Source organism: Gopherus evgoodei, chromosome 3 (assembly GCF_007399415.2).
Source record: "Gopherus evgoodei ecotype Sinaloan lineage chromosome 3, rGopEvg1_v1.p, whole genome shotgun sequence".
NCBI lineage: Eukaryota > Metazoa > Chordata > Testudines > Testudinidae > Gopherus > Gopherus evgoodei.
Window position 1 is genome coordinate 70,474,031 of NC_044324.1, and position 26,872 is coordinate 70,500,902.

Consider the following 26,872-nt stretch of genomic DNA (forward strand, 5'->3'; position numbering starts at 1 on the left):
CAAATTGATTTAAATCACTAGTCAGGAAGATTCGATTTAATCATAGATTTCTACATAAAAGTGTATTCTTGTTGGGTGTTATAACCTTAATACATATTCTTCACAACTCAGAGATAGATGTAGATTTCATGTTTAGAAGATACATACTATATATTTTAAGTGATTTATTTTGAAAACTTTTCAGATTAGTTTTACAGCTATATCAGAAAATGAATGATTGTTTGGTTATTTCATTTACCAAGGATAACTGAAGCAGATATTTATGAAGTCATTGGGAGGTGAATTATCTCCAATTCAACAGGTTAATCATTAATATTTGGAGGATTTTTTTGATTTAAAAAAATTGATTTTTATCCACCCTGATTTGTACAAAGTTAGACCTGAATTCTGTATGTTTACATTACCTCTGCTTTGACCAACCCATATCCAATAGTATATAAGGAAATTATCATACAACTTCATATACAAATGTTCATTGTAACTACAAGTCATGCTCTAAACTCTGCAAGCTGTTAGTGGTCCCAGAGATCACAAGGGTTCACCAACTGTTCACTCTGTTTCCCAGCCACGATTGCTGCACCAGGTACTGGAGACAGATAGCACAGGAGTTGCTATAGTGGCTCTTCCCTATGTTGTGGGGAACCCTCTGACCAGTCACACTGGTTTTGAGTCTGTTTTTTACTGGAACTCTAGCTCAAAGCCAGTTTAATAAATCGGAGGATTATGGTCAAATGTCAGTTGAAGCTTCACATTGAAGATGGCCACTTTAGTGAGATATCAGAATACAGCACTGGCAATGACTAATTATTTAAAGCAAAATGACTTGGAATCCTGTATTAAGGCTAGAAATGAAATGCTGGGTAGTATTTGAGGTGCCTGTAGTTGTAGATAATAAGATTTTTTTTTTAATAAAATTTCTTTTATATTTTTTCCATCCCAAGAAATATTTGCTAGGCTGATAGAACATGTTGTGTAAATAATACAGAAATTGACTTTTTATAGCCTGAAATAAATGACATTGGAAATCATGGTGGTTTAGTATTCTTGACTGCCAAAGGCAAGTTAGTTTGCTAACATGCTCAAAGTTATACTCTAAAAGATATAGAATTTGTAAAATATGTATCCAGCCTTAATGCATAAAAATGAGAAATGAAGTCAGTCAAGATGACTTATATGCTAAAAATGTGAAACATGTTTGATTGTGGCATTGCCTAAACCTCTGTGTAACAATTTGCAACGTACTTAACCTTATCTAGATTTACAGGGATTAAATAGGCTGTCTAGAAGGCAGAATGATCCACATACAAGTGCTGCTCCAGTTATATATTATTAGTGGATACACCAGAAAATCTTTCAGAACTGTAGTTGTCTAAATTATTCCTGCAAAGTGCAACAATAGCATTGTGAATGATGTCTTGTACAAATGCCACATATCATTGTGTCCTGGTTTAAGGCCATATAAGATCATCGTGCCTATGATCTCAAATTACAATTACATTGACTTAATTGTTAATGGAAATTGAATCATTTTGTCTTGCATGAAGTAGACATACTAACTTTCTGGCATACTTGCATCCTATCTCAGTAGGAGATACTCTTATGCTGTTCAACTAGTGATAGTATTGTTTGGGATGTGTGGGGTGTGTGTTTTATTAAAAAAAAAAAATCTTCCTGTACACAAGTGGATCCGGGGCTCGACCCATTCCGGGGGGAGGAGGGGAGCCACACCAACTCACTACACATCGGTGGTTCCGGGAAATAGCCCGGCAGTCCTTGTGGCAATCGCCTGCCCTGTGGAGGCAAGGGGCTTAGGTCCTTCAGCAGGGCTGAGCAACAGTAACAGTTAGGCCCTGACCCTAGGTCATGGCGGGCAGCACATACTGAGTCAGGAAGTTCAGGCCCTTGGGTAGGACTGAGCAACAATAACCGGGTTCAGCCTCTTCAGGCCAGGAAGAGGGGGAGTATGCCACCCCTGGAGGAGTGGCAGTGTTGCAGGCACAGAGGGTGCCGGAGGCAAGCAGCAGTGATGTGTTGCCCAGAGTGCGTAGCGCCAATAAACACACCAGGGTGGAGAAGCAAGCAAAGTTTATTTGAGATCTCAAAGCGGTGCTGGGAGGCTGATGCCTCAAATCAAGCACAGCTAAAACAAGCTGTCTGTTCCTTTATATCCCATGAGAACTTTTCTTGCTGACTAACAATCCCCCGTGTCCCCTCCCTCTTCTGTCCAGCTGCAGCATTCTCTTCTCACACACTCCTTTGTCTTCCCCCTTCCTCCCCCCTCTCCACTGCTGAGACATGTATACTGTATCTAAAAGCGGCCTTGAAACTTGCTTCAATTTAGCTCCAGTGTGTTACAGCAGGGAACTGGCTGTTACAATCAGAAAACTAACTGCTGACATTACATTTTTGCAGCTATTAGTACATTAGGTTACACAAAGTGTTGAACATGGAGGAACATTGGTTCATGGAGGCCTACAACAGGAGGGCTTCATTGACACTTGTGGTCTATCTACCACCCTCCCGAGTTACCTAGGGTTATGCCTAGTGACACCAACAACTCCCTCCTTTGAGAATACTCAAACTATTGGCTGAGCGTTCTCACATTGAAAAGATAACGTGATTAAGCTCTAGGGAGCTGGACTGCTTTACAACAAGCAAGCAAGAGGAGAGTAACAATACACAACACCACACCAGTTAGCAGGAGGCAAGTAATGTCTCCCACTTGTCCCCCCCCCCAGGCTGGGTAACCAGTCCCAGAGGGAATCAGAAATAGTGGGTTCCCTTTCCTGGGCTTTCCACTGTTCAAAAGCCTGTTTGACTGACAGGATGTGCTTGTTAATATCCTGTGTGTTTTCTGAGACTTAAGTACAGCATCCATCCCCTATAAGGGCGCACACCCCGCTCTGGAAGCCACACTTCCACCCAGAAAGTGTCCAAGTATGTCTTCATGATCACAGATCAGATGGTATTTCTGATGCATCTGTAAGGGCAGTGGGCCAAGTCTGGTACTCAAGATCACTCCGAATGGCCATCAGCTTGTCATTCAGGAAATCCCAAATTCCTAAACATACTAGATCCCACTGCAATGCCTTCCCAGCCTCAGTGATATTCAATACCATCTTTCCTTGGTGTAGTACTATAATACACGTGTTATTTAACTATTCTCAGGTACTGTCAAAAGGCATTCCCATTAATAGCATACATTATTAGTCACTGGAATGGTTTCAATATGGGTAAAATTTCTAGTAGCAGAACAAACTCTTTGGGTACTTGTTATTTAAAATCCAATTAGAGAGAGCTATACATGCTGAAGGATTTATCCAAAACACAGGGCGCAGCCTGTAGAATAACCCCCCAAATCCAATACATACCACATTCCCAAACATGGGTCCCACAAATGAGGTTACTAGCACATCACCCTGTAATGGTTTTGATTCTTCTAGAAAAATTCAAAGGCACAATAGATCTGTCAGTGGACGAGGGAGAGGTTACTAGCACTTCACCTTGTACTTTTTCCCTACTGTCCAAGGTACAGTGGAGCTAGAAGGAGAAATAGGCTAAGCATCAATAGGAGAATTCTCCCGATGTGGAGGGGTCTTTTTGCAGTGAGAATCTTGAGTCCAAGCAGTCAGTCTTCAGCACTTCACAATGGTGTTGGTAGGTAGTAGGACTTAATAAGGGCCTTTCCAGGGTGGAGCTAGAGCAGTCTTTCATTGGTGGACCTTTACATCAATCCTGTCTCCTGGTTCCAAGGAGTGGAAGTGCTGCTAGGGTCTTTGGGTAGCACTTCTTTACCTGTGAGAAAAGAAACTTAACACATTTCATTAGTGCCTGGCAGTGTTTTGCAAATCTCATAGCTGCGTGGGCAAATTCAAGCCCTCCTTTTCCTGGTTGTTAGCCAAGTCTTAACTGTGAGCAGTGTCCTTGAATGGAGTCAGTGTCTTATCTATAACCTGAGCTTGCTATGTTATTTTATTTTTTTTTAGTTAATTCATTCCGGTTTTTGTCCTTCTTCCCTTCTTGGCTTCTTTTAACCTGCAAAGGAAACTTCCACTTTTTACTTATACACGTTTTTCCCAAAAATGAAGACATAAACATTGTCATTATACAGTACATTAGTCTTATTATTTAATATATGCCACACACACCCTTTTACTAAAACAACCTTATTACAGAGCAACAAGCCAGGACAAGCACATCCACTTTGAGGAGTTCACTCAGTACAGCCTCTAGTCCAATAGCCTTCCACCATCCCCAGCCCTCTGGCTAGAAATCTGAGGTAGCCAGAAAGATCCCATGTACAATATGGGGAGTGGGTTAACTTTTCATGTCTTTGCTTCCAAAGACTGTTGGTATGCAAATTTTAACAACAATTTTTGCAATTAACAACTTGGCCAATGAAGTCTCTTTTCCTTACTTAAGGAAATGCATTAGACTTTAGTATATCACATTCTCCTGATTTATCCAAACACTTTGTATTCCAAGTTGAACAAGACAAGTATCTGCATTTTAATTTAACTTTTTATTTTAAAATAGACTATTCTATGAAAATATTAAACACAACAATTCTGGCCACAAGACAAACACCACAGGACAGAACATAGAACACAAAACATAATTCCTATTGTGCCAGTAAATGCATGGTACGTTGAATGCTGTTCAGCTGGCATCAATTTTCTCTGGTTATCTGAAAGACAAAAAAACAGAGGTCTACCCACCCCTTCTGGGCAGACAATCATCGCTTGAAATATACTAATACCCTTGTTGACTTCAGACAAAACAGAGGAATTACCCCATATTTTCTTGTATTTGTTTCTTAGGCAGCTCAGGTTTTCAATTACATAACACTGTATACATTCTTCAGCTAATTTAACTAAATTGTTCATAGCCAAACCAAATGATTGCAATTTAATAATTTCTTTGCCTGAATTTACAAACATTTCACAGACACCAAGAACTTTCTTTAGCATTTTTACAAAGTTCAACTGCTGTTTCCTTCAGCAACTACAGAGTTAACTTCTCACTCTCCCTTAAATCACTTGCTTGTCTCCCAACAGCCACTTTTATCAACTTAACTCACCATTCCAAGTAAGTCCTAGGTATTTGAAATCCCTATGTTTACACTTACTGACTCCTTCCTTCCACTACACCCTTAAAGTTTTCCAACCTGTTTTCCAATCTCTCTCTCTGTTGCCTGCCTGCCTGGGCCCGATCCTGCTTTTCTTGCTGAACCGTCCCTTCCATGGGCACCAACTTGTTCCACTACCAGTTTAGCTAGGAGGGTGGGCTTCTCAACTAGCCCCCACCCTTCCTGGTCTTTTCCCTTAAACATTCTTACTCAGAAGACTACCCAGGTCCTCCTTCGTGAGGTTTGTCACCTGGACAAAAACACATGGTCCATTGGACAAAAGCCATTTACTTAACATATAATTTAAAGGACTATTCTTAGAAGGTTTACCCAGAGACTCATTCATCTGTTTGACACTTAAACAGAAAAGAGAATTACACAGAGCAGAGGAACTTACAGTCTAAGCCAGGCTTTCCCACTTCTATACAGGGGACGGGACAGAAGGATCTCAATTCGACCTCAGAGCTTCCTCGCACGCATGGCTTCCACTCCGAGGAATTACGAACGAGAGGTTCAGTTCCGCCCACACTCTTAACGCCCAAATGAACAGAGCAGAAAAACAACAGTAACCAATTAAACAGAACTGAACCAGAACCAGATAGCGTTTCCTTATCCTATTAGGGCTCACTTTTACTCATGCAGTTCTCAACATATAACACCAACAGTATCAAGCAAAGCAAACATAAAATAACAAGGGTAAAACAAATAGATGGTGTAAATTCTGCAGGGCTCCCCCCTTCTTAATTGCTCACCAAACTGTGACAAATTTCTGTTACCAATCTATCGCTCGTGTCAGGTGTCAGGCTGACACTACAGGATCGTTGGGGGAAGATAAAGAAAACACACCATATAACTGAATTTTAAAGCTTCATTAATAAAATAATAAAACAACAACGGAGAGTGTTGGGAACACTCCCACATCACTCAGGAAAATATTAATGCCCCAAGTCCCTTTCATACTCACACACGTACATCCAGACTGGCCACTTCTGTGTATAATGTTCAGAGAAGGGGGAGAGGTGGATGGGAGATTATCCTGTATACAGCTTGTCCAGAATTTTCAACATGCTTCCACTTTTGGGAGGGCTGTTCTTTTACACTCTGGAATCTCCTGCGGCGTCTCTTTCAGAGATTCCAGTCCAGGTCGGCTGCCTGTGGCTTCTTTGGTGTCACCAAGCCACAACAGCTCTGGGGTCACAAAGGCACACTGTTGGATCTTACTGGACAGTTAAGCTTTGCAAATGTAATCTCAGTTCTGTAACTTGTATTGCCTTTGGTTCTCCTCTGTCTATATTTTTTCCTTCACAGCCAGCTGGGGCCAAAAGCAGCCCCTCCCTGCACCAAGAACAGTCCGCGCCGATTCCTGACCCTGAACACAGAGCAACCCTTCTCCTTCCATCCCTGGGCCAAGATGATTTTTAAATTAACCCATTCCTTTCCTCAATAGACAAATTTGCTCACACTGTGTCAGGGCTTTTTGGTGATTAAACGCTCCTCTTAGATGTATGATCTTATCTAGATTGAAGTACCTTCTAGTGGGCATTGTTTAGATCAATTTTCACGCGTGTAAATATTCCAATTCTCTAAATACCTGCAGGTTGATGAACCATAATGTACGTACATGTAATATGTTGGGGTACCCTAAGGGGTGAGGTGGAATGTTTAGACTGTCTCCCCCCCCCCATTTTCCACTTACACACACAGGGAGAGTGTCCTGTCTGCGCTAGCGGCTCATAAACTAAGGATTTTTCCCTTCAGGGTACTCACACAGGAGAGGCTAACGAGGATGGCCACGACCTTCCTATACCTCCCTTCGGCAAAGAGCGTCGGCTAGTCTCTGGGAGATGGCGCTGCTTACTCTGATTGCATGCAGTGAGATGATCAGACTGTCAGTAGCCCACACGGAAAGGAAAGGGGAAAGGAAGATGGGTACACATACTCCTAGACCCAGGCAGCTTCCTCACCAGACGATGCCAGGCCGAGTCAGCCCACCATGGGTCGGACCTCCTAAAGATCCACTAGTTACTGGGCTTGCGTTAGAGTAGTCCTGGTCATGAGCTTTTGCTTCACAGGGTACTCTGGGCGTCTTTCGGTAACAGTCACTCACACTGGCCCCCAGTACCATTCTGCATCTGATCTTGCTTTTTAGCTACAACAGGGAGAGAGTGCACTAGGAAATAGGGTCCCCTTTCTAGACAGGTCCCTCCTTTGTCCCTGCACTATCCCTAACCTGCTTTTGAATCCTTGCACTCCGCCAGACGGGGAAGAACAGGAGCTACGGTGGGGGATTTTTACAAGAGCTCTCCATACAAACAGCTTCAGAAGCTACCCGTTCGACAAAACAGGAGTAATTGGAGGATCGTGTTGTAATTAAGTGATCCTTCCGGTGGCCACCTTTCTGGTCCTCTAGTTGATATTGAGGCCAGTCTACTGTACAGAACTTTTTAGTTTGCTTTTAGTTGGTGGATCTGATCCAAGCACTTCCCAATTTGCTAGAATGCATTCTAAGGGTGTACACCGTGCCCTGCCTGTACTCTGTTCCTGCCCCATATCCTAGGGTGACACTGGGCGTCCCCAGGTCCTAACAGGCAAAAATCCAGACCACTGGACTGTTCCTATCTTATCCAAGGGACTGGTTCCTCACCGTCGCCCCACTACTCGAGCGCGTTGTACCGTTGTGCCCTCTGGGGTCGCTCACACCACGTCTCCGCCGAGTCCCCGGTGAAGTCACCAGTGTGCACTGGGCATCGGTCGTCACCGCGATCCGTTGACCTCCAGGAGGGATCCGGGCAAGGCTAACTTTCGCCTCCGCCCACCCAGGGACACCAAAACTGTTGCAGGCACAGAGGGTGCCGGAGGCAAGCAACAGTGGTTCGTTGCCCAGAGTGCGTAGCGCCAATAAACACACCAGGGTGCAGAAGCAAGCAAAGTTTATTTGAGATCTTAAAGCGGTGCTGGGAGGCTGATGCCTCTTATCAAGCACAGCTAAAACAAGCTGTCTGTTCCTTTATATCCCATGACAACTGGCTGTTACAATCAGAAAACTAACTGCTGACATTACATTTTTGCAGCTATTAGTACATTAGGTTACACAAAGTGTTGAATGTGGAGAAACATTGGTTCATTGAGGCCTACAATAGGAGGGCTTCATTGACACTTGTGGTCTACCACCCTCCCGAGTTACCTAGGGTTATGCCTAGTGACACCAACAGCAGGGGGGACGCAGGCCCTCCCACTCCACTGCATCCCAGTCCGGGGCCCTAGCAGCGGCTAACAACCGCTGCGCAGTCAGTGGGGATCCTGGTCGCACCATACTGACATAAGCTCCGGTAAGGCTGCAGCCAGACTGGGGTCGGCGGCCCCCAGGCTACTTCTGTACTCCCCCTCAGGGCCTACCTGGGTCCTGACGTTGGCCTCTTCAGGGTCCAGGAGCATGGGCTCATCGTGGCCGGGGCTGGGTGGTTGGTCCGGCAGCTCCTGCGGATAGTAGGCCCATGGTAGCTCCGGCGGCTCCTCCAGGTAGCGGGCGCGGGGGGGCTCAGGCCAGTCTGAGCTGCTGCCCTGGGTTGCAGGGGGTTCCCAGTCTTAAGCTCCCTGAGGGACGTCTGCCTGCTCCAGCTGCTGGGGCCTGACTGAGCTCTGAGGGCCGGCCTGTATAGTTCCGGGCCGCCACCTGACCCTTTGAGGAGTGGACTCAGAGCTCTTTAACTCCGCCCACTCTGGCCTCCAGCTGGGTTCTTCCTACTCTGGGCTGGAGGGGAGCCACACCACTTCACTACACTTCCATGTTTATGCCTCGCATTGGGACAGTCGAGAAAACAATGGATGGTTACTTCCTGCATGATTTTCCTTTTTAGTCACTGTGTGTGTAAAGTAATATGATGTGATGGGACATCCTGAAGGAGTCAAGATATGAGATGTTATTTTGTGACAAGTCTATAACTTTGCAGCCTGCTTGCAATCAACTCCACACATGCTTTATAAAGTTTTAAGATAATATTGTTGCCAGTTTTTTATGATTTATCTCTTAATATTATGATAAAGTTCCAAGTAATTTTAATTGTTTGGAGATTTAATTACCTTTTCCTCACATAGATTTCATATTTATACTGTTTCCATTTGTTATCTGTGAAAATGTAATCATAAAAGAGGACCTTACAGTATATTTTCTACTGTCATGATGATGATGATGATGATATTTGGTTTTGTTTCTAGTGACAATAGAAGTGACTTTACTGAATGAATCTATGAATGAGTTTTGCATACAACAGAACCTCAGAGTTACAAACACCTAGGAATGGAGTTAGTTCATACCTCTGAAATGTTCGTAACTCCGAACGAAATGTTAAGGTTCTTTCAAAAGTGTATAACTGAACATTGACTTAATACCGCTTTGAAAATTTATTATACCGAAGAAAATGCTGCTTTCCCTTTCTTTGTATTGTTAGTAGTTACATTTAACACAGTACTGTATTGTATTTGCTTTTTGGGGGTGGGAGGGTCTCTGCTGCTGCCTGATTGCATACTACTAGTTCCAACTGAGATGTGTGGTTGACTGGTCAGTTTGTAACTCTGGTGTTCTTAACTCTGAGGTTCTATTGTATTATGACAACCAGGTTTTGTTGGATCTGGAAATATACAGATGAGAATCTGTGTATCATGTTTGAAAACTGCAAATATACATAAAACTAACAAAAAACAAACAAACAAAGCAATACGCGGGAATTAAATCTATGGCTACCCCCATTTACTATGGCTATTAGGAGGGGTAGAATGAATGATAATGTATGTGCACAACTTGTTCAAGTGGTGTAGGGCAGACCAAGGTAGAAAACAGTATGGTATTTCCTTCCAACTTGACTGATTGCGTCATTGCAGCTCTAGTGGGCTCTGTCTGACTGGCTGGCTGCTATCTCTCTCCTGCTCTTCTCTGTCTCTTCACTCCATCCTTCCTTCCTTTTCTCCCCTACCACTGTTGCCTCCCTCCCCTCATTGTCCTCTTTCCATTCCTGTGTTGTTCCTTTTTAGTTAATTCCCTTCCTTAACTGCCTTTGTCCTATAATTGGTTGAATGTCATAAAATGGAAAATAACAACCCTCCAAATAGATATGTAAACCAAACAAACAATTATGTCACTCATATGCTGGTTGTGAACCATCACTCTGTTTGCATATGTATATTTCTTTCCCCTTACTATGTGTCTGTCAGGTCTATTTAGACTGCAGGTGCTTTTTCTTTAAGAAAGGGATTGTCATATACTGTTCTGCACAGTGCCTAACACAATGGGATATCAATCTTGGTTAGGTGCTCTAAATGTTATTGTTCCTTCACTGGTTTCTGTGAATCTGTTTTTTCAAAATATGCTGAGATGAACTGTATGTTCCATTCTCTTCTACTTCCATAATTTTTTTCCTTCTACTAAGTGGAAGTTCATTGTTTCCTTCATGACCATCCATTTCTGAAGGTTTTATAAGAATTCGTTCCTATATTATGTTGTCTGGTGTAAGGCAGTAAAATTAATGTGATTTATGTATACTTTTGATATGCACAGAGGCCACATAGCCATTCTTGGTTTAGTGAGGCTTGTCCTGCATGGCTTTGTGTTTAAGGAACAAGAGATGAATTGAGAGGGCTGAGTTTTCTTCTTTGCTCTGCCACAGTTTCTGGTAGGATCTTAAGCTCTATACCTCTTGTTTCCTCTTCTTTAAAATCTTAAATACTAACTCACGGGGAAGTAAAGGCTAATTTCGTTAATGTTTGTAATGCAGTTTGAGAGCCTGAGATGGAAAGTGTGATTAGAAATGCAAATTACTATTTTCTGCCCACAGTGAACTAATTTGTACAACTTCTTCCTGTCCCCACACAATATTTTTATACTGATTTGTCAGCAGCCTGTTCTGAACAATCTGCCGTTGATTATTGTTGGTGATAGTGTGCTTTGCACTATATAAGGTGTTGAAGACATTACTCTCCTCACAGGATCTTACAGTATCCTGACGGACAGCACACAAGCCTGTTGAGACAGCCAGAGTGAGATACTAAATGTGAGAAACTTAAGTATATTGGTTGGGGGCTAGGGAGGTGGGGGAGCCTGGGCACACTAGCACCCACTCGTTTCCAAAAGACACCAAGATCCTCACATTTAAAATCTTAACTCTCTGTGTGTGTGTGTGTGTGTGTGTGATGTAATTTTTAGCTGTCAGAAGTAAGTTTTGAATGTATCTTCTTTTTTCCATGTCTTCCTTTTAACATATTTGTTTTTTAATTTAAAAGTGTGTATGTATGTATATATAAGTAAAGAGATCATACAAAGTAGAGGTTTGGACAGATGTTGAAAAGATGGAACTTACAGATACTTCTATTCAGTTTCAGGTGCAGTATCTCGTGTCCCACACTCTTGTTTTGCTGGGAAGGTGCAACAAATTAAGAAAGTCTATAATATCTCTGCTGTTATCCGAAGTAAATCAATTTGCTGATGAGTTGCAGCAAGCCCACCAGGTACTGTTCTGTTGAAAATTTTATATTGTTGTGAAGCAAAGTAAACCATAATACTTATTTAAATGGTACAACTTTTTAACATAATTTAAAATAACAAAAAGATCCACAGAAGTTGTTGACGTTCAGATTTAAATTTATATCTTCTACCAAGTTTCAGATATTTTTGAAAGTTAAATTTTTCATTCTACAAAAATAGTGTGTGATTTTCTTAAGTGAAAGATCAGCAAATTGAAGAAATTTCCAAACTAGGACCAAGTCTCAAAATATCTTAAATTCAAATACATGCACAATATATCTCTGATCTGTTTGACACCTGTTTTGGTCTGCTTATGCTGTAGAAACTGCATTAGTGGTGGCTGTGGTTGATCCTTTGCTAGTGATTCATGGAGGTCAGCATTCATTTTTAGATCGATCAGGTATCTTTGATACCATAGAGCATAAAGTATTATTTGTTTACTGGCCCTCATTAAAGCTGACTGGGTTGTTCTTGAGTGGCTTTCTTTCTTAGTGATCCCAAAGGGCAATTGTTTATCTGTGACTGTTGTTCTTGTATGTTGTCCCACAGATTCCATCTTTTTATACTTTCTGTTAAATGTATGCATGAGGCTTGTAGAGGGTTACTGAGGAAGAATGTCTTGAGAAGCCTTCAAAATGTTAACACTGAATTTTATATCTCTTTTCTGTCCCTGCTGGTGCAGTGGAGCAGTTTTATAATTGGCTAACAGAAATTATAGATGTGCACTGTTAGGAGATTTACCTAGCTGTAGAGCAAGTAGTTAAAACAAGACTGAGATGATGCTTACAGGATTTGAGAAACAACTGAAAGAGATGGTAAACATTGTATCAGCATCCCTGAATGCTGGGATATGCAGACATGCAACCTGGCGGGTTTTTTGGATACCCAGGGAGCTATGTGCTTATCATGATCTGGCAGACAGGGAAGCTACATTCTTTCCTTTCAGAGATGGCTTTTGCTTTGGTTATCTAGCTATAAAAATATTTATACGAGGCAAATTTCCCTTATTCCTTCCCTTGTTAACACAAGATTAGATTATTGCAATGAATGAGATATGGAGAGCAGAATGGAATGGAGGTTGTGGCTTGGGCAAGACTCATTTCATAGGAGATTAATTTAAGATTTCTTGTGCTGGCTGTATTTTGAAATAGAATGATTGTATACTTGGGCTAAGCATATTTTTTCAAGTACGAAACAAGTGTTTAAAAAAAATTACCTCCGGGGAAAATATGTATACCATTAGTATCTGATGAACAGATGTGAGACCAGGGAAATCCAGTAGATCCCAAGACATTATTGTAGTTGCATGCAGAAACACAGACACAGACGCTGTGTTCCTAGTGACCTCTAAACTCCTGTTAGAGTATGGCTCCCTTGTACACTGCTCTGGAAAGTTCTACAAACAAAAGAAACATAACAAAAATAATATCTGGAGAAAAAGGAAAGCCCAAGGTATTGAAAAGTATCTAAATGACTCATTAAAGTCATATAGAAAAATATTCTAATCGAGTTCCACGTCATTTATTTCTATTAGAAACGTATAAACACCTCTCTCTTCAAAATTAAATATTCCACAAAACAACCTTAATTGTGGTGCTTTTTTCATTATGCTCAGTTTGAGTGATACATTTGTTGAACTACTTGTGTATTAATTATGATATTATGTGGAACATACGTTTTGGCTACTCAAAAACAGGTAGGTAAGTACCAACATGAGATTACAAAAAAACAGCATTTCCAAACTAAATTCTTTATAAGGATCAGCAAAGCTTGAATGAAAGGAAAAAGAAGGGATAAGATTTTTCTGCATTCTAGTAAAGCGTTGATGACATGCTGCCATTCTTGATAGTATCTAAGAAATTGAACAAAAATCTGTACATTTCATTTAAAAATAGATATATGTAATTAAAAAATGAATTTTTAAAAATTAAATAACATATTCTGGCATGATTAAATCCCACCTGTGTAAAAATCACAAGATTATGCACCCATTATTTCGGCACATTGCTGTCACCAGTGCTGACACAGCACATATCAAGTTTGTTGCATCATCCTTTATGCTTCATGTTGATGTAAGTTTTCTGTTGGGTTATTGGGAAGACTGTGCTGAGCTCAAGAATTATGATAGTTCATTTCATTTTGCCATGCAGAATTTTAGTGTGTGTTGCTATTCTGTGTTGTAAGAAAGACTTAGTTGGAAAGAATTCTATGTTTGATGAAGAGATTATGCATGAGAGTTCATAAATTGTGTATTTTGCAGATGATAAACATAGGGCTAAATTAATATGCCATGGCTTTTAACCTTAAATTATACTTTTTATTTGTGTAATGTAGAGGTAGATTTTCCAATGACAAATACAGTTAGTGGTGTTCTGTAGAGCCATGATGTGGTTTGAGAATATTGCACTACTAAATTCATTTGTAAATGTAGAAGAGTTGATACTTTAATCCATAAACAATTTTCTACATAATAGCCAGTACAATAAATTGTAGGATAATTGCTGTGTTTGTCTTATTAAACCAGAATTCTAAATGAAAATGGTATCAGCTTTGATCTTGTCACATTGAACTAAAATTTCATTCTATTTACTTAGATATGAAAGTTATTTTCAATATTAAATTATAAATTGTATATTTTAATTGTTTCTGTGTAATTGCTGATTCTGAAAAATGATCACAAAAATAGCTTCAAATGTGCACAATTAGCAGCATTTCAATAAAATGTCCCTATAATCACTTATAAATACAGGTATGTATTTTTCCTACATGTAATAAGTATTCTGGGAAATTATGTTTAACGAAAGTATCACAGTTCAGAAAAGGATTAAAATAGTTCATATTAATCCTGTATGCTGTTCTGCCCAAGGTAAAAATATAAGATCATTTTCAAATGTACAGAATTCATGTTAAAAATCTTCCTCCATAAACATTTAAATTACAGTTTGCAGAAAGATGATACTCTCTACCAAATGTCACTCACTGACAAATGACCAGATCCTGCTTCATTCGTCAAAACTATCATTAACTTCAGAGGACATCTTGCTTGATTGCAGGATCAGGCTCCAATAGGCATTTCAGATATCCTGTTTAAACAGAACAAAATTGAGAATCTGAATCTTAGTTATGATCCAACTAGGTTTATAGTGTGTGACAGGTTTTGACTTAAGAATTCCAAAAGATCTAAAAAGAATGGAGCTGTGTCAGATGAGCCTAGACCTATGTCTCTACATCTCACAGGTTTTTCAAAGCTGTATGTTGAACTTGAATTTTATTGACTACAAAATAGATTCTGTGTAGGAGAATGGATCAAATTAAATGAAACAAGAAGGAAGTAGTAATTGTTACCTGAAATTGTTATACTGATCTTTTAGAAACCTCCTGAATAGTTAAATCCTGTGGTCTTAGAGGCCACAAATGAAAGAGAAATGTATGAATAATGAAGGTTTGCCTAACATTTTATAACACCTCCTCCATATTTTAATATATAAAATAAAACAAGCCAGGATGCTTATATAGCAATAAACCACTTTTAAATTTTTACTGACTTTCATCCGCAGAATACCATCTTTTTTCTAGTTTTTGTTCAGTCATTGTGTATTGGATTATATATAATTAAAGGGCCCAGTGCTGCAAACTCTGAAGCAAGTGAGTGACTTTACTCACATTGGTCCTGGTTCTGTAAAGTTCTTAATCATATGCTTAAAGTTAAGCACATACTTAAATGCTTTGCTGAATGACAGTTTAATAGGGTCTTCGATGGGCTGGGAGGCCTACTGGTTAACATCCACTCACTTGTGGGGCAGTGGCAGAGCCCGGGGCCACCTGCTTCACCAGCCTCTAACCCAGGGCCCTAGGAAGGATAACAGGATTAGAGTTACCCTCCCGGAGTTACTTCCTACCACTTCTCTCCGCTTCCGGTACCAGTTAAGAAAAAATAAAACCAAACAGTCAGCTCCAGCCGGACTCAGCGTATTACATCAGCATATTACAGCGCATTACATCAGGGAGCCATCACTAGCCTCATTTGGCAGGTGCCTTCAGGGTAGGTATGTACTCCTCTCCAGTCTTCTGAGCTTTTCAACCCTGTCTCCAGTTGGAGCACCCTCTGCAAGATTGGAGGGATGAGGCTAGCTGGGCCCAATACTGTCCTTTAACTCCTTCTGGCCCAGTGTGGGTTTTGTATATCCCATCAGACTGGGTCATTGTTTTCTATTTAGGTACATATATTAATGTAAACAGAATTGGGCCTCTTTGATTGTTACTTCTGTGGCATATGGCTTGTTGTCTTTAACTGTAAAACAGCATGCCCACCTATGTGCTGTATAATTAATAATTGTAACTGATTGTAAGAGCCTTACATCACACCTATCCTGCAGGAACAGGAGTGTCTTGTCTTGTCTTTTCTTTTTTTTTTTTTTAACCAAAAAAAAATAAAAATAAAAATCAGAGTAGCTTAATATTATTTACTTTTTAGAGCAGATGGAATTTATGGCTCCAGAACTGTATTATAGAATGTAGATTATTCCTTCATTCAGAGTGCTTATGTAGCACATTCCTTGGGGATGCCTCATAATCGCTTCAGAGACAGAGGATCAGAAATGGAAAGCACGTATTGATTGAAAGAATGTTTCTAACCTGTCAGGCTTTCAGATTTTCATTTTTTAAAAGAATTGTTAAATAGAAAATAAGCTTGAACTTAATTGGTGAGACCTTTTTTGATAATACTAGGTTTCACCTCACTAGGATGTCTTACCTAACTTTTGAGAACAGGTGTGGGCCAGACATGATGTAAGCTATTAAAAAGCTATTTAGGCTCTTGTTTAATTATTCCTACTGAGTAGTTAGATTAGTAACATTTTTGCACAATAAATAAGTTGTACACATTGTTTTTCCAGATAGGCATAGTTGCTGTCCATATCTTCTTCACATGTAAAATATTTATTTTAGGCATTTTTAGTGACATTTTTGAAATGCTAATTTTCATGCTAACGAATACTTTTTTATATCTTTTTATATATATAATGTGTGTGAATGCAAAAACATACACACACACACACACACACACACACACACACACACACACACACACACACACACACAATGAAAACTACTACTATTTTGGAAGGCTGCCAAAAATATACATGTAAGCACATAGTTCTTCTGTCAGTAAAGACCTGATTCTGCAGACCTTCTGTATGGAAAGCTATCATAGACTTAAGTAAGAGTTAAGTGTACAAAAACATTATATGATGTCTTAATCTATGCAAAGCTACATGAGAAATTCCTATTACCTATCTGGTGGAAAAGATAGAATTATAACATATCTTCAAGTTCCATTCACAGTGATTCATTTGTTAACTTATGCCCCAGTTTTGCAGAGTATTTAAGCAGCTGCTTAAGTCTGTCCATAGTAAGTTCAAAAGCTTCTCTCTCTCACCAACAAAAGTTGATCCAAGAACAGATATTACCTCACTCAGCATGTCTCTCTCATATTCAGCAAAGCACTTAAGGTCATGCTTTGTTAAATAGAGATGGACTGCTGAATTGGGATCAGGGCAAACAGAAAGGATGAAATTGCTGCAGAGATTCACGTTCTAGTATAGATCACATGCCGAGGTTATTGCATCAAATACATTCTGTTAGACTGAGAAATCACTTGGAACAAGTATTTGTGGAGTAACAAGGAAAGTTTGAAAAAAGGGAAGCGTAAGTACCATGTGTTTAGTGGAACTGAGAATATCTCATATTCTTCTGATTGCTCTTCAACACTATCTATCGGGTAGTCATGTCATTGTAATATCACACAGATGGCAATAGTTTCTTACTGAAATAAACAAGGAGATTAATTATTTCAGTGGGTGGGGAACCACACTTTCTGAGAGCTATGCATGTCAGCGAGATACTAAATGTCCAGTTGGGCAGGTGATGGTGTAGTTGTGTTGGTCCAAGGATATTGTAGAGACAAGGTGGGTAAGTTAATATCTTTTATTGGGTCAACTTCTGTTGATGAAAGACATGCTTTCAAGCTTACAAAACTGTGCAGGATCCAAGAAGCAGGAGACCAAAACCAAACCCACAACAACAAAAGTTGACAGGGTAGCTGGCCCTTAACTGAAACCAGGCACAACCCTCTTGTTCCAGTTCAGATGAGGCCTAGTTTGCTATAATATGGAGGGTGGGGCTCCTCACTGGAGTTACAAAATGGGAGAGAGCCCAAAGGTGGGAGTGTTCAGAACCCGGAAAGCAGAGGAAGAGGTGGCAGAAGATGACCAGAACTGGGTTAAGAGGTTCAGGGAGGAGGTGCCCCTGCAGGAGGGAGAAGTAAGAGTTCCCTAGTGAGTTGTGGAGGTAGATTAAGCTTCTGAAAGCAGAAGGTGGGAGGGAATTTGGGGGGCAGGGGGGGAAATCACCTACAAACTTCTCTGGGCCAGAAAGCCACGCCAGAGGGGACTGAAGGCTGGGAAATGATCAGTGTGCTGAGCCCACTGATGCCCTGGCAAAAGCTGGAGATATACCTCGGAATGGGGAAGCACCCTAGTAGAGGGGCAATGAGAGATGCTGGGGCTGTACTTAACAGGTGAGCATGGTGAGAGATACCAGTGCTGTACTGGAGAGCCAGAGCATGGTGAGAGATGCCAGAGCTGTATTTGGTGTGTTGATGGACTACAGGACCTTGAAAGACTTAATGTACTGTTTGGGCTGTGCTGAGGAATTCTGGATTGTGGTTGAGGAACTTCTGTAATAAATTAATCCCACAAGGGCGATTCATATGTAGAGAACTTGCATACACTTACTGGGGACTCTGGAAGATGGGGGGAAACTGATGCAGGAACACCTGTGCCACAGCCTACTGCTGTAGGGCACACCAGGCAGGGCTGCCTTTTCACATTTAGAGGAGAATGCAGGTACTTTGATCAGACCCTGGCACAGTATAGTTGAGATTTCTAAGGATGAAGGCTTGGGTGTCAGTGGACAAGGAAAACTGAGGCAAGGGCTGCGTGCAGGGCCACTCTGAGGCCACAAGAGAGCATACTGGAGATGACCACCCTATAACAATCGCCTTTAAGAAGGCCTCAAAACTGACCCTAACCATTAGAGATCCTAGTTTTCATTGTTCTAGGAGTCCCTTAGATGTCTGATCGGGGAAGGAACAGTGTAACCAAGTTCATTAGGCTTTTATGACAGAGCGTAGAATCACAGCAACCAAATGTATAGTCAGAAAACAGTTTCTAAGGCCCAGGACAGTCTAGTGTCCTGCAACCCAGAGCAGCCAGCATGGCTTCTTTTCCCTTCTCTTTCTTGCTCAGCTTCCTTTTCCTGTTTAGATGCAACCTCAGCCTCAGGGCAAAGCAGGGTTCTCCTTGACTGTGCCCAGACTGTTTTGGCTGAAGGTTTCAGACTGTACCTTAAAGGAATAGTGTACCCCACTACATATACTCTCCCATCACCCATAGGAAGGGAAGGGTTCTTATCTGAAACTCTGCCCCATCTTCAGTTAAAACTTGATACCAGTCACAAGTGCCATAAACATTGCAGACTGGGGATCTAGTTTTACTGCTAATGTCTTCTGCAATTCCAGATTAGATTGCAAGATACATACAAAATAATGTGGCATGCCAGATAAATAGGAAGTGATAAATGGGCCATACAACCGCGCAGTTCGCCCTGACACTATCATGGAATCTAGTAAGGAAAGAAGAATTTAAAATATTCTTAGGCAGCTGAGAAGTAACATTGCTTTGGCTATACTTAGGTATAGCGCAAAAGTGAAGATGACACATAATCAGAAAACTCAGGTGCTTTTGTGAATAGAAGAAGCAGGGATATCGATTTCATGAAGAGAGAAAGGATCTCTTTATTACTGTTGACTAGAGAATTATTTGCTGGAAGAGTTCAATGTTGGTGAGTCATCTCTTTCACTAGAGAATAAGTGATGGAGGGGGAGGAAAGCCACCATTGTAAAAATCAGAATGTACTATATCATAACAGACAAATGGGTTTATGTTATTTAGAAGCCTTTGTGCTTATATTTTATGTATGATTTGAAAAAGACACACCATACCATGATTATAAATTACTATAAATAATTTTAATTCTTGCAACAGGGAAAAGGAATGTGATTAACATCTAGCTGGATGCTGCTTTCTGGCTTTACTTTCATACAGTCTGTTTAATTACTTCCTTTTTTTCCCTCTGACTACTGCTTGCTTCCTTTCAGTAATTCCTCTGTGTGATGGATAGCTGAATGAAAACAAGAAAGAATTCTACCTTTTAACCTGCTTTGGTCACTGAGCATTCCTGCTTATTTACAAAAAGAAATATGCTAGAGAAAAGTAAGCACTGCTTCCTTCAAACTTTGATTAGATATTGAAACCCTTACTTGAATTGAGTAGCATTCATGGAGTCAGTGCAAGTAAGGGTATTACAAAGGGAAACATTGTACATTTGTGATAGTTAAAATATTTGTTACAACTGATAGCTATATTTTAAAAGACCCTCTATCTCTAGATTTGTTTAATATTACACTTGGAATTAACAAAATTGGAAAAATCTCAGATTTGGTATTTTAACTATATTTTAAAGATTGTTAAAAATCTGTGTTATTTTAAGACAGCCCTCACTGAAGTATTTTATATAAACCAGTATCAATACACAGTCCCTACCTCAAAGACATTGTCATTGAAATATAGATATGAAACACGATAGCAAATAGTATGGCAGTATTGGGGAAGGAAAGACCAGGAATGCATCACAGAGTTTTATTAGAAGGGCTTTTCTTAGTTTTTATAGCCAAACCAATCTGTGGGTTACAAATACTTACAGAATAGATTTATAATATGGGTTTGTAACTATTTGTTACTTTTTTGATTCTTTAAAATGTATTTCATCAATATAGTAAACAAACTGTTTAAATGTTTCCACTTTTATGGGAAAAGGTTGCTGGTATTAATGCATAAGTCATAAAATCTGTCTCTCTAGCATTAGTTATGGTTGTTTAACATAGCTAATTATTAAATTGCCCATACTTAACAATTTTGTTAAGTATATTAAAATACAAAATATAGAACTATGGAAAGGTAATGGATTGCCAATCAGATCTTAATTTCATTTTTCATTTTAAAAGTGTTGCTGCTTTTACAGTACATGATTTCTTATTCTCTCTCTCTCTCTCTCTCTCTCTCTCTTTCTCTCACTCACATACACCCTCTGGCCAGGAGGGATTTTATAGTACTTTATACAGAAAGGTGGTTACCCTTCCCTTTATATTTATGACATGCCCCCCAAATCATAGATAGTGTTGGATAGCCAGTTCCACACTGGCTGTGATTTCTTCCTGGAGCTCTAGGAGAAAACAGAGTTAATAAGTCACATGTACCTTTAGATGTCCTACTGACTATATTAAAACTAACAGTATTTCCCACATTTCAAGGATTATTTTAACCAGTAGATTCGGGGAAACTTTCACGGGAAAGTGCATTAGCCACTTTGTTAGAAGCTCCCAAAATGTGTTGTATTTCAAAATCAAAATCTTGGAGAGTTAAACTCCACTGAAGTAGTGTTTTGTTATTGTCCTGGATGGTGTGAAGCCACTTCAGCGCAGCATGATCGATTTATAGTTGGAAACGCCGTCCTCAAACATGTGGGCTTAGCTTTTCCAGGGCATACACAATGGCGTAGCATTCCTCTTCGATGATTGACCAGTGGCTTTCCCTCTCAGACAGTTTCTTGCTGAGAAACACAACAGGATGGAATTCTTGATCTGGTCCTTCCTGCATTAAAACTGCTCCCTCACCACACTCGGACGCATCTATGTTTACTAGGAACAGTTTGTTAAAGTCTGAGGCCCTTAGCACAGGGTCAGACATGAGTGTCACTTTAAGCTGGTTAGAGGCCTTCTGACATTCTTTAGTTACTGAACTGCATTTGGCTGTTTCTTTTTGGTTAGGTCTGTCAGTGGGACAGTGATTTGGCTGTAGTGAAGTACAAATCACCTGTAATATCCGGCCAAGCCTAGGAAGGATTGGACCTGTTTCTTTGACTTTGGGACAGGCCACTTTTGGATAGCATCCACTTTGGCCTGTAGGGAGTTGATAGTTCCTTGACACACCTGGTGTCCAAGATAAGTCACTCTGTTTAGGCCTTTTTGACATTTTTTAGCCGTAACAGTTAGTCCTGCCTCCCTTATATGCTTGAAGACTTTTTGTAGATGCACCAGGTGTTCTGCCCATGAATCAGAAAAGATGGCCACATCATCAAGGTAGGCGACTGCAGATTCTCCCAATCCCGCTAGGAGACCATCTACAAGTTTTTGGAAGGTGGGAGGTGCATTTCGCAGCCCAAAAGGGAGCATATTAAATTCATAGATCCCTGCACGGGTGGTGAAGGCTGACCTTTCCTTGGCGGGTTCATCTAGCAGTACTTGCCAGTACCCCTTGGTTAAGTCTAAGATAGAGATGAACTGGGCATGTCCCAGTTTCTCCAATAGCTCATCTGTGCATGGCATTGGATAGTTGTCTGGGCGAGTTACAGCATTTAGTTTATGAAAGTCCACACAAAAGCGTTTCTCCCCATCTGGTTTGGGAACTTGAACCACTGGAGATGCCCATGCACTGTTAGAGGGGCAGAGTCACCCATCTGTAGCATGTTCTGGATCTCCCATTCTATAACTGTTTTGGCTTGAGGAGACACCCAGTAGGGTTGGGCTCTAGTTGGATGAGCATTACTTGTGTCAGTGGAGTGGTATGCCCGTTCGGTCCATCCTGGGTGGCTGAGAACATTTGTGTGAAGCTAGTGCACAGCTCCTTGATCTGCTGTTGCTGCATACTTCATAGGGTCATGGAGAGGTTCACCTCTTCCACACCACCGTCACTTTTTCCTTTGCAGTAGACACCTTCAGGCCACTCAGCATCATCTCCTCCCTGGGCTGTAAACTGACAAACCTTTAACTCTCTGGAATAGAAGGGCTTTAGAGAATTAATATGATACACTTTAGGTTTGAGGTTGGGGGTGCTATGAGATAATTAACAGCTCCCAGGCGCTCTTGGACCATGAATGGCCCTTCCCATGATGCTTCCATCTTATGGGCCTGGAGCGCCTTCAAGACCATGACCTGGTTCCCTACTTTGAAGAAACGCTCTCTGGCATGTTTATCATACCAGTTTTTTTCTCTTCCTGAGCATCTTGTAGGTTTTCTCTAGCAAGGGCTAAAGAGGTTCAGAGGGTGTGTTGTAGGTTTACAAAGTCCAGAATGTTAGTTCCTGGAGAAGACATAAACCCCTCCCATTGTTGCTTCACCAACTGTAATGGTCCCTTAACCTCACGACCATACACAAGTTCAAATGGTGAAAACCCTAAACTGGGATGTGGTACGGCCCTGTAGGCAAAGAGCAGCTGCTGCAACACTAGATCCCAATCATTAGAGTGTTCATTTACGAATTTACATATCATGGCCTCCAAAGTTCCATTAAACTTCTCCACCAGGCCATTGGTTTGATGATGGTAAGGGGTGGCAACCAAGTGGTTTACCCCATGAGCTTCCCACAGGCTTTTTCATGGTCCCAGCCAGGAAATTAGTTCCCGAATCTATTAGCCCTGGTGTTGCTTAGAGCTACTGCTTCTGGCCAGCGGATGGCAAAATCCATGAAAGTCAATATGTAATGGTTTCCTCTGGGTGTCTTTTTTGGGAAAGGACGCAGAATATCCACAGCTATTCACTGAACTGGAACCTCAATTATAGTTGCTGGAGAGGGGTTTGACCTGGTCTTGGGGTTTTCCCACTCTGGAACACCTCACAAGACCGGACATAGGTAGAAACATCCTTGCTCATTCCCTCCCACTGGAAGGACTTTCCCAAATGGTCTTTGGTTCTGTTCTTCCCAGCATGGCCACTAGGATGATCATGGGCTAAGCTCAAGAGCTTTACCCGGTACTTAGTTGGAACTACCAACTGTCTTTGAGGATGCCAGTCTTCCTGGTGTCCACCAGAAAGAGTTTCCTTGTATAAAAGTCCTTGTTCTACAACAAACCGGGATCGATTAGAAGAGCTCCATGCCACCGTCCAAGCTCCCTGGAGACTGTCATCTGCTCCCTGCTCCGCCTGGAACTGTTCCCTTGATGCTGGAGAAATCAGTTCCTCCTTGGATTGTGGACTTGGGCTTGGTCCCTCTGGAAGCGATGTAGGTGATGAGGCTGTTTTCGTGGACTGTGAACTGCTCTCTGCTGGTGCACTATGTTGTATTTCAGGCTCCTGCTGAGCCTTTTGCGTAGATTTATCTGCTGCTGCCAGTGCAGGCTCGCTGGTGCCCTCTGGCATTGGAGTTGTAGACAGGTTTTCAAGCACTGGATTCAGTGTTGGCAATGGTTCTGGTGCTGGTTGCACCGTCAGTTCCAGTTCTGGGACTGGCTCTGTCTGTGCCTCTGTGACTGGATCCGCTACTGCTGCCGCAGACGTGGGCATGGAGTCTGGTTCCATCACCTCAGTCTGGGTCTGTGGTAACACCAACTGGGCCCCTGTGGAGGGTGCAGGAACAGAGCTAAGTGTAAAGGTTTGCTTAGCCTGCCTGCGGGTGACCATTCCCACCCTCTTGACCAGCTTCCCATGGTTGTCCAAGTCTTCCCACAGCAGCATGGGAATGGGATAATCATCATAGGCTGCAAAAGTCCACATTCCTGACACAGCCTTTGTACTGGAAAGGCAACTTGGCTGTAGGCAAGTTTAAAGTTTGACATGAAGGGTTGAATCATTACCAAGGGCTCTGGGTTGATGAATTTGGGGTCCACTAAGGATTGGTGGATAGCTGACACTTGTGCTCCAGTGTCCCTCCACGCGATAACCTTCCCCCCGCCCAAACTCACAATTCCCTTGCTCTGAGGGGTATCTGGGAGGCATCTGGACCTGGGGACCTTTGGTGTGATTCTGGTATAATGAACTGCAATCTGTGGGGGTTCTTGGGGCAGTTGGCCTTTATATGCCCCAGCTCATTACATTTAAATCATCGCCCAGAGGACTGGTCTCAGGGGCAAGGTGGTTTCCTGGAGACTGGTGTGGTGGGACGATAAGGAGTTTGGGGTTTTCCTTGGGATGTAGGTGGGGCCTTGGGCTGCCCCTGGTGGTAGGGTTTTGTTTCAGGTTGCCCCTTCTGATATTCGCTCAGCTGCTACTAGCTTTTTTCTTTTCTGCCACCTCCACCCATTTAGCTCCAGTCTCCCCTGCCTCAATTACAGTTTTGAGCTTCTCATCTAGGATGTACCTTTCTATTTCCTCAGGAACACCCTCTAAGAGCTACTCTATTTGCATTAGGAAGGGCAACTCTTCTAGAGATTTAACACTTGCTCCTGATATCCAGGCATCCCAATTTTTCACAATGTGGTAGGCATGTTGGGTAAATGACACGTCTGGTTTCCACCTTAGGGCTCTGAACCGCCGACTGGAATGCTCGGGTGTTAGCCCCTTTCTGATTCGGGCCTTTTTAAAAAAAAGTTCATAGCTGTTCATGTGTTCTGTAGGCATTTCAACCACCACCTCTGCTAAAGGTCCACTGAGCTGTGGTCTCAGCTCTACCATGTACTGGTTAGTAGAGATACTGTACCCAAGGCAGGAACTTTCAAAATTTTCTAAGAAGGCCTCGGTATTTCTCACCTGCCTTGTTGGTGGGGATGGGAGTGGTACCTGGGAGAAGGAGTGCCAGGGTTGTCTGGTACAGTGCTGCTTAGCCCTTCCTGGTCTCTACTAACTCCAGTTCATCTGGCTCTCTTTTTCTTGTAACTCCAGGGCTCGTCTTGTGGGCGCCTCTTCTCTGACCATCTTCTATCATGTTTTGTTTTTGTTTCTCTTCAGACTCACCTCAAATCTGGCTATTCCAGTTTCTTCTGGATGTCACTTTCTGTCATCCTAGCTAATCCCAAGAGTAAGAAAGAAAGAAAAAAAAAACCTGCTTGTGAATTCCCTTGTAGAAAGTTAACTATCCTTCCCTCAGTTACAGGACAAAAATCTCCAGCTGCTGTCAGCTTAAAAACATCCCTTTGTTACAAGAACCTGATACCTTGGCCTCCAGGCAAAGAGAGAGAAGATCTTTATCTGCCCTGAGTTCCTGCTTTCTAAGCAGCTAAAAAGGAAAAAAAATTGTCCTTTTAAAAATCCTACTGGGCTTTTGGTTCAAAATGATCACCACTCTGCCACCATGTCAGGGTTCCCATGAAAGACCCTCTAAGCTTATTTCTACCAGTTTAGGTTAAAAACTTCCCTATTCCTTGTATTAAGTAACGCTGCCACCACCAAGTGATCTAAACAAACATTTAGGGAGGGCCACTTGGAGCTCTACCTTCCCTAAATATCTTCCCAAGCCCCTACACCCCTTTCCTGAGGAGGCTTGAGAATAATATCCTCACAAATTGGTACAGGTGAACACAGACCCAAACCCTTGGATCTTAAAACAATGAAAAATCAATCAGGTTTTTAAAAGAAGAATTTTAATTAAAGAAAAGGTAAAAGAATTACATCTGTAAAATCGGGATGGTAAGTACTTTACAGAATAACAAAAGACTCAAGAACATAGAGGATCTTCCCTCTAGGCAAAACCTTAAAGTTACAAATCCAGGGATAAACCTCCCTCTAGACAAGGAAAATCACAAGCCAAAATAAAAGTAATCTAACACATTTCTTCACTAGTACTTACTAATGGAGTTGGATAGCGTGCTTTCTTGATCTGTCTCCGGTAAGCACACAGAACAGACAGACAAAGAATAGACAAAACAAAGTATTTTCCCCCTCCCCAGATTTGAAAATATCTTGTCCCCTTATTGGCCCTTTTGTCAGGTGCCAGCTAGGTTACCTGAGCTTCTTAATCCTTTACAGGTAAAAGGATTTTGTGCCTCTTGCCAGGAGGGATTTTATAGTACTGTATACAGAAAGGTGGTTACCCTTCCCTTTATATTTATGTCACACACTCACATGCACACCATTCTCATTCTTCTCCAAACGTTTGGAAAAATGCTGCACATAATAAATAGTACCTGTACCTGCCAAGTGTCCCACATTTTGGGGACACAATTCCTACTAACAATTCTGCTGAACAGAGAACTTTTAAACATACTGCATTACATTTACCTATAGAGTTTATGAATAACTAACTACTTAAACAATGAGGAGTTCTTGTTTTTGCTGATACAGACTAACATGGCTACCACTCTCATGGCTACCTCTCACTGCTTAGACACATCACTAGGGTGTT

At 41.4% G+C, this 26,872-nt stretch overlaps 1 protein-coding gene across 1 annotated transcript in view; it reads left to right on the forward strand.

Annotated features, from left to right (window-relative positions):
• MEI4 (meiotic double-stranded break formation protein 4) overlaps window positions 1–26,872 on the forward strand; it is a 133,842-nt gene that overhangs the window by 43,106 nt on the left and 63,864 nt on the right. Inside the window, exon 4 of the mRNA XM_030558323.1 lies at window positions 11,495–11,626. Within this exon, the coding sequence (XP_030414183.1) occupies window positions 11,495–11,626 (132 nt within the window). The remainder of the gene's footprint in view (window positions 1–11,494; window positions 11,627–26,872) is intronic.